Below are 9407 nucleotides of genomic sequence, written 5' to 3'. Positions count from 1 at the left end.
CAAATTTTTTTATTTCAAATAAGACTGAAGGAAAAGACCAAGAAAGAGGTGGTATAATTTCAATAGGGAAGGAACAAAGAAGAGAATATTAGAAATTGTAGTAGATGTTGGACACAGTCTCAGAAAAACAGATGTACATCATCTAAAAGCAAAGGATGGGTTTGCTATCTAGAATTCAAAGACAGGGCAATGAAGGAGGAAGAACTAAGGGAGTACAAAGTGCTCAGGTGGCTGGCATGGCAACCGAGGTCTTTATATACCAAATTTAGAGAAGTAATAAATGTTAGAGATGAAACAGAATTCCACTCCTTCTTACCTGTATCCTACTGGGCAAGTCACTTCATTTCTCTGAGCTCTGCATTCCCTCTAATTTTATCCACAGATGGAGTTATTTTTGAGGTACAACCCTTTATTCTGTGATACTGAGCAATGGTGAATCCATATATACCTGTAGATGGGATGTGTTGTTTGTGACTGAGTTACTAGACACAGAAACCTGTTCTTTAGTATACTGAACATGTATCTTAGTCATGTAGAGTTGCTATAATGCCACAAGTGAGTGACTTTAACAAACAAATTTGTTTTCTCACAACTAGGAAGCTAGAAATCCAACTTCATGGTATTGGTTCTAATGGAAGGTGTTCTTTCTCTATCAGCTCAGGATGAAAGTTGTCACTTTGAGGACTAAGGTGTGCCTGACCCGAGCCATGGTATTTTCAGTCACCTCATAAGCATATGAAAGCTGGACAATGAATAAGGAAGATCATAGAAGAATCAATAAGGTTAAATTATGATGTTATCATAGAATATTGAAAGTACCATGGACTGTCAAAAGAACAAATAAATCCATGTTGGAAGAAGTACAGCCAGAATGCTCCTTGGAAGCCAGGATGGCCAGACTTCATCTTCCATACTTTTAGACATGTTATTAGGAGGGACCAGTCCCTAGAAAAGGACATCAGGCATAGAATAGTAGAGGGTCAGTGAATGGTAGGAAGACCACCAAAGAGATGGACTGACACAGTGGCTACAACAATGAGTTCAAAAATAACAATTGTGAGGATGGCAGTATTTTGTTCAGTTACGCATAGGGTCACCATGAATCAACACCAACTCAATAGTACCTAAAAACAATACAAGAAATGGCCTTATTAGCATAATAAAGAAAAACTATTCCCAACTGGGATGACATCTACACATACAGAAGTTAAGAATTAGAACAAGTTATTTTAGGGGAATACAATTCAATCAATAACAGTAGATACTCAATATCTGTAGAATGATTAAAGGTATAAAATATTTTTAAGTAGCTGCATACAAAAAAGTAACATTCAATTCTTATGCTTTGACATACAATAAAAACTTGTCAAAAGTAACATCCTTTTCAAACCAGAGTGGATTTAATCAACAGAACAAACAACTTCTAAGCATCTATATTTCATGTAGTACAAATCACTCTTGACATAAGACTAAATTACATGCAACATTGTATTTTCTCAGAACATACGAATACATTTTAGAAATAGCCTAAACAATGATTAAGACAACTGTCACTCTAATTTCTCTTAACAGTCATCCTAGTAAATATTCACTGAGCATCTATACTACTTGCAAGAAGCTATATTGGATAACTCTTCTTTCTTTTTGCACATGTGAATAGCAATGATACTCAATCTAAAACATACCCAGTAGAGCACCACAGAAGAAAGGCTTGGTGATTTACTCCCATCAATATTTCAGCCAAGAAAACGCTACGGAGCTCAGTTCTATCCTATTATACATAGGGTCGACATGAGTTCAGAATCGACTCAGCAACTAATGGCAACAAGCGATAAGAGTCCATTACTGCATTACTGCATTACTACTCTGGTAGTGTAGTGGTTACAAATCGGGCTGCGAACATTAAGGTCAGCAGTTCTAAACTACCAGCTGTTCCACTGGAGAAAGATGAGGCTTTCTGCTCCCATAAAGATTTACAGCCTCGGAAAACCTGTACAGGATCACTATGAGTCGGAACCGACTCCACGGCACATAACTAACTAACTAACTGCATTAAAACACTGCCTCTCCAACCATTTCCCCTAAGCTACAGGGGGCTCCAAAAGGCTTCAAAAAGTTTATAGAAAAATAAAATTGAAAGTGAATGGAATTTTTCCACGAACTGTGGCTCCTAATTGATCTCCTTGCCTGCACTCAATTCTCCTCCAGTGTATTCCTTAATGAAGCTTGTTGTTGCTATTAAGTGACCTCAAGTCAGTTCCAACCCATATCAACCCTTTTTAGGGTGTTCAAGGAACGATTGGTGAACTTGAACCACTGACCTTGCAATTCAAACCAACTTTGCAGTCCAGCACAGTAACCCACAATGCCACACCAGGACTATGTTAGAATGGTCTTTTATTTAAAAACATAAAATCTTATAATGGCACAAGGCCCCTGACCATCACCAAGATATCCTTGTTGATCTGCCCCTGCCTACTGTCCTACCTTACTCACCTGTATTACCTTTCTCCCTGCCTACTGTCCTACCTTACTCACCTGTATTACCTTTCTCCCTCTGGACTTGAACCACATTGATCTTTTCATTTCTTCCTACCCCAGAGCCTTTGCAAAAACCATTCTCTCTAACTAGATGGCTCTTCCCTACTTCCAATCCTGCCTTCTTTACCTAACTAGTTTCTACTCAGTCCTCAGATTACAGCTCAAATATCACTTCAGCCAAATTCTTCCCTCCAAAGTGGGATAGATGAATACATTCTGGTACATTAACCATTATATCTAAGTAAAGGACAAATGAGAGATGTACAAAAACAAATATATGTATTTGAGATTCAATGATAGATAATCCAGAGGTTCCTAACAATTTGGTGTCACTTAACATATTTTGAGATCTAATAAAAGCAAGGTCCGTTTGAACCACAGGGTCAGTGGTTCAAATTTACCAGCTGCTCCTCAGAAAACCTATACAGGGTCGCTATGCGATGGAATCCTCTGGAAGGCTCTTAACAACAACACTGGAAGCTAAGAAACATCTCCATAGAAAAGTCTGCATGCAGACATTGGAAAAACTGGGGTGGGCAGAGGGAGTTCAAGATTAAGGAATAACAAATTAAAGATTGTTGTTATGTGCCCTGGAGTCGGTTCTGACTCATAGTGACCCTGTACAGGGTTTCCGAGGCTGTAAATCTTTATGGGAGCAGAAAGCCTCCTCCTCTTTCTCCCACGGAACAGCTGGTAGTTTCCAACTGCTGACCTTGAGGTTCACAGCCCGATTCGTAACCACTATGCTAAAGAATCTAAGGTCATTGGTTGATGATGCATGGTGGGGACTGTAACCATGGCAATGAAATAATATATGCTAGGATGAATGTAAAGCTAATGTTTTCCCATGTAAACTATCACATAATTCACAATAAAACATTTTTAAATTATCAGTCTATAAAAAATACCTCCTGCCAACTCCTTTGCAAAGTACTTGTTTATTGCCCCTAAATCCCTTTTTAAAAAAATAGTTCAGATATATGTATATTGATGAGATTAGTTTAGAAGCCACCATTTTACATTCTTTGGAAAAGTTTGGGGTTGTGGGAAGACTGTTGGGATTAGGGATACTTCCAGACTTGGCTTGAGTTTAGGGAATACTGAAAATTGAGGCAAATAGGGAACTTCAAAAAGTTCCATTAACTTTTAATTTCATTTTCCACAAACTTTTTGAAGCCTCCTCATATCTAGAAAAGGCAAATGTATATAGAGACAAGTTGAGCAGTATTAGCAGGGATGGAAACAGTCTTTTGGCGCAACAGGTTACGCACTTGATTTGCAGTTCATTCCCTCTCAGAGGCTCCACAAAGGAAGGTTCCAGTAAAGATTACAGCCTTGAAAACCCTAAGGGGCAGTTCTACTGTGTATCCAAATGAACTGGATGGCACTTAGCAGCAACAAAAACAGCAAGAGTGGTAAGCATTAGAAAGGGTAAGTTACAGCTTAAGGGCACTGAGTTCAAGTTCTGACCAATCATACAAAACCAAACTAATCCCACAGTCATTGAGTCCATTCCAACTTGTTGTGACCTTACATATGGTTTTCATGACTGCAAATCTTTATGAGAGCAGACAACCTCATCTTTCTCCTATGGAGTGGCCACTGGATTTGAACTGCCGACTTTGCAGTTAACAGCCCAACACCTAACCCACGGAGCCATCAGGGGCCCTGGCAGATCACAGTTGCTCCTGTTATCAACTTCACACGGGCAGGGCAGGGCAGAGTTTGCATGTGTTGCTCATCGATATATCTCCAGTGATAAACCCCAGTGCCAGGTTCAATATCAGTATACCCTTACTATAAATACTGCTATAGTGAAGAGAACATGAGCTTTGGACATCAGACAGACCTGGATTCACAATTCAGCTCCATCTTTGACTACATGATTTCCTGAGTCTCAATTTCCTCATCTGTAAGTGGGAGCTATAGTTTCTCTTTATGTTTATTGTGAAGACTGAGAGATTGAAAATAACATGTAAGAGCCTATACATTGTAGGCTAATTATTCTCAGGTGCAACATTCATTATGTTCCAGTGGATTCATTATATGAACAGTGAAGGGCATACTTGAGGTTCATCCTAAGCCATGGTTTCCTTCTGCATCACTTGGCTTATATGAGTATCACACCATATGGAAAATGCTTCAATGAGCAAGAATTAAGGATTCACAACACTCACAGAAGCAGCAGTCAAGAAATCAAACAACGTATTGCATTAGGCAAATCTGCTGCACAGGACCTTTTTAAAGTGTTGAAAAACAAAGATGTCAGTTTGATGACTAAGGTGCACCTGACCCAAGCCATGGTAATTTCAATAATCTCATATGGATATGTAAGCTAGACAGTAAATAAGGAAGACTGTTGAAGAATTGATGCTTTTGTGTTGTGGTGTTGGAGGAGAATATTGAAAGTGCCATGAGCTGCCCATAGAACCAACAGATCTGTTCAGTCAGAGTGCTCCTTGGAGGCCAGGATGGCCAAACTTTATCTCTCATACTTCAGAAATATTGTCAGGAGGGACCAGTTGTTGGAGAAGGATATCATGTTTGGTAGGATGAAGGGTCAGAGAAAAAGAGGAAGACCCCCAGCGAGATGGACTGGCCAAGTGGCAGCATCAATGGGCTCAAGCATGGCAACAACAGTGAGGTTGGCCCAGGATCAGGCAGTGTTTTGTTCTGCTGTGCATAAGGTCTCTATGAGTCGGCACTACTCGATGGTACCTAAAAACAACAAAGGAGCTCTGGTAGCGTGGTTAAGAATCAGGCTGCTAAAATCAAGGTCGGCAGTTCAAAACTACCAGCTGTTCCACGGGAGAAAGATGAGGCTTTCTGCTCCCATAAAGATTTGCAGACTCGGAAACCCTGTGCAGGGTCACTATAAGTTGGAACCACCTCCATGGTGCTTAACAACAACACAGTTAACCTTGCCCTTTTGTATGTGGGAAGATCAGGCAATTTAGTAATATCTGAGTTGAACAATGCCACTCATTTGAGATAAACTATCTCGGCATTCAAAATGCTGATGATGGAAATATTTTTTGAAAATGAGCCTAACTTTGGATGAACTTTATTTTAATGAGTTAGAAGTTCTAATCAGTATCATTCTTTGGGATACAATGAAGTTATAGGGAATGAAGGATGAGGTCTAGAAGGGCAAGGGAGAAGGACAGTCAGTCAAGTTCCTTCTCTCTGAGAGGCTACCCCAGTCTTGGGCTGGATATGAAAACACCAGGCCCCCCTACACCATACAAGTAGTCCCATCATACAACCTGTCTGTTAGAGTTTCTTAAAATGTAATTCACCACACTACCTTCTTCCCAGTCTCCTGAAATACTGGTTAGAATGCCAATGAATGAGCTCATTCCAGCTCTACAGATTCAGATGGTCTAAAGACCTGGCCCTGGAATCAGCATTTTAACAAGCATCTCTCTCCTAACCCCCACCCAAGTGTTTCTTCTTCTTGCTAAGGTTTGCTGCCAACAGCTTTAAATCCACCCCCTCAAAAAAACAACAACGAAAAAAACAACAAAATAAAAAAACCCACTACCATTGAGTCGATTCCAACTCATAACAACCCAATATGTAGGAAAGCATAGAACAATTTCTTATGAGTTCTTTTTTCTGAGGCTCTAAATCTTTACAGGAGCAGACAGCCTCCCCTTTCTCCCGAAGAGCGACTGGTGGGTTTGAATCACTGATCTTTCCGTCAGCAGCCCAGTGTTTACTCAGCCCACAGTGCCACCAGGACTCCTTAAGAACAGCTTTAAGTAACTCAATAAAAATGTAACGCTCCTGTGACTCAGCACATGGAATCTATCTAGCTCTTTCAGAACCTTGCAAATTTTGTTTATTTCATTTATATATGCATATATATTCCAGTAACTCATGAAATGCGTCATTCCCCATTTCAAAATGAAGGAAATTCAGTCTTGAAATATGTATGGCCCTCCTCTTACACACAGTTAGGAATCAACTATCTGGCACCAAGAAAGAGAGTGATGCGCAATGACCAATTTACTGACCCGAGAGTGTATACCCTCAAGCTAAGTGATTTTGTTGCCTCACCTTTGTATTCAATTCCCAGTTAACTTTATCTTGTGGCAGAATGGCATGTTTTCTAAATTTATAATCTCAGCATGTTCTCTATTTCAGAATAGACTCCCTGAGTTAACTACTAATTGCATGTTCAAGACACTCTTCTATTCTTCTTCAGTACAACCCTCAGAGAAGATAATTTTTTAGATGAATGACTTCCTTTTCCCACTCTGCTCTACTAAAGTCTGTCCTCAGCCCACTCTTTTTCCTGCTGCCCTCCCAATGACAAATTCTGGAAGTTGTTCATTGTCAGGTGTTATGGAGTTGGTTCCAACTCATTGCACCTCCATGTACAACAGATTCATACAGCAGATCGGGACACTGCCAGGTCCTGTACCAGCTTCATTCTGCATATGGGAAATGAATTAAAAAGAAGCCCAGAAGTTGGGCAGTTCCTTGTAATTAGGTTAATACTTCCAATCTTTGACCAGCAGTGTGGCAGTCTCAGCTCCTCTGCTCCCTGAAACCAGACTTAAACCTGGGGTTTTCCCAAAATTCCCAGATTCAAGGAAATTATTCATAGATTTCTGGGTTTACTGGCACAGCCCCACTTGGGAGAGCTCAGAGAGTTCCATCACCTAGGAAACGCAATAGCAGATTCCATGAATATGCACAGATAGAATTTTTTTAAGCACATAAAAAAAATAAAATAGTTTTTCGGTAACCAAAAACCAACCAAACCCATGATCCTCCCATCTATTCTGACTCGCAGTGACTCTGAAGGCCAGAGTAGAACTGTTCCATAGGGTCAAAGATTATAAATCTTTACAGAAACCAATCACTACATCAAACAGCAGCTGTTGCTCTTAAGTGCCGGTTGAGTTGGTTCCAACTCATGGCGGCCTGAGGAGTGGCTGGTGGGTTTGAACCACCACCTTGGGGTTCAAATCAAACTTGCAGTCTAGTGCTTCTCCTACAGTGCCACACCAGGACTCCAAACAGCAGCTGGTGCGTTCCAAAGGCTGACCATTTCGCTAGCTGTGGAGTGCTTTCACCACTGCGCCACGAGGACTTTAAAGATTTAGTTAGCACCATCCCACCACCACCACCAAATGCGAGTCAGAATTCAAAACACACTGAACAGGTAGCAGCATCACTGAGTTAAGAATAGAATCTTTGGCCAGACAAACACCAAGTATGTGCATCTTTCCCAACAATGACAATTAGTTGGGATCAACATCCACAACAGTTCATAAATATCCCATCCCCATATTCAGTATTTTCTTCTAAAATGGAATGGTTTCACTAAGCAAACTGGCCAGACTACTCCTGTGACCATCTGTGTGTATGGAACAGTAAATATTAGATGTCAAGTTATCTATGTGGTAATAGAAATCTTGATTTTTGAAAAAGGAAGCACAAAAGATTCACTCATAGAAGACATTTTGAACCTTAAAATTGGAACTGCTTGCTTTGATTCAAGCAAATGATTTTGTTCTGTGAGAGGAGAGAGAGAAAAAGAATTTCTCTTGGACTGTCTTTTTAGTATATTACAAGTTGTTTAACCGGAATCATTGCCGCTGTTGAATGATCAGTTGGATGAAATCATTTCTTTCCTTATTCCATGTAATGAAAGGGCTAAACCATGTTGACTAAATAACCTCTCCTCTTCCCCACTTCTTCCACAATACATTAAAGCAAATTTGTAGACCTCCTATCCTATGTCAGACACTGTGCCAGTCTTCGGAGATATAAAGAGGAATGAATCAAGGTTCTGGTTTATTAAGGACCCCTGAGATTTGGATACCATAGCCTCTCTCCCCGCTTCCCTGCCAGTCCCGACGGCTGTGAATTCAGCTGCAGATATGAGCGCTCCACTTCTCCAGCATCTGAGAAGACTTTACTCCCGAACCAGCCCATGAACTTAGCGCAAAGGTTCTGCTTGAGTTCTGGGAGAGCCAGACGCTCAAGTTCAACTCCGGAGCCCCAGGGTTCGCTTCTCATCCCCGAGTCCAGGAGCTCCAGCTCACGGCGCTGGTCCCTTCTACCTACACGCCCGCCCGCCAGTCCCGGAGAGCCAGACCTTGCGACGCCCGCACCCACTTACTTTGCCGTTGTCGCTCACGCCAAGGAGGTGATCTCGCAGCACCTCCATGGGACAGGTCCAGGTGGAGTGGACGAACGTCCCTCGGAAGATGTGCGCCAGGGGCGGCATCCGAGAGGCGCACATGTCAGCGAGAAGTGCAGCGTGGGGTCCGCGGGCCGAGGAGGGTACACCTGGCTGAGGCGCAGTGAGGGGTCCCTGCGGCTGTGGGCGGCGGCCAAACGGGCACCGGCTCCAGCCTTGGTCCTGCCCCCTGCTTCCCCCGGAGATCGCCTGCTCCCTGCAGGCCTCGCCCAGGGACTGGCTCCGTGCCTCCTCAAAGCCAATAGGATTTCTCTCCCCCGTGGGGTGTGGTCTTTCTCTCCTCCCCGTGTTAGTTTTCGATGTGTTAACTCTTTCAGTTTCCAAACTCACTCATCACAGTTGGAGTGCTTTAAACGCACCCAGAAGGAAGGAACTTGAATAGCCCTTGGTTTCAGCCCTGTACCTTTAATTATAGTCAAAATTTCCTTTGCCCTCTGTCCTATTCCCCCACCCCCCAATCTCTTTCTTTGGTTGGCAAGCTTCTAGATGTGTCTGCGTACATTCTCTGCCCTTTAAACTAGTTGGATCATTTGTGGTCAAACCTTGGACTTCCTCTACTTGTAACGCCCATGTAGTCTGAACTTGCAGAAGTTCAAGGTCTGGTGAAAAGTTGGTTAGGGTTGTCTAACTCGTCAGTTAGTTTCAT

At 42.0% G+C, this 9407-nt stretch overlaps 1 protein-coding gene across 1 annotated transcript in view; it reads right to left on the bottom strand.

The window, feature by feature from the left end:
- The window catches only part of GDA (guanine deaminase), a 110333-nt gene extending 101324 nt beyond the window's left edge, over window positions 1–9009 (bottom strand). Inside the window, exon 1 of the mRNA XM_006834918.1 lies at window positions 8681–9009. Within this exon, the coding sequence (XP_006834981.1) occupies window positions 8681–8803 (123 nt within the window). The 5' untranslated portion in view covers window positions 8804–9009. The remainder of the gene's footprint in view (window positions 1–8680) is intronic.
- Between the last annotated feature and the right edge of the window lie 398 nt (window positions 9010–9407).

This window comes from Chrysochloris asiatica, unplaced genomic scaffold (assembly GCF_000296735.1).
Source record: "Chrysochloris asiatica unplaced genomic scaffold, ChrAsi1.0 scaffold00014, whole genome shotgun sequence".
Lineage (NCBI taxonomy): Eukaryota > Metazoa > Chordata > Mammalia > Afrosoricida > Chrysochloridae > Chrysochloris > Chrysochloris asiatica.
This window is presented reverse-complemented; position numbering and strand designations above follow the sequence as displayed.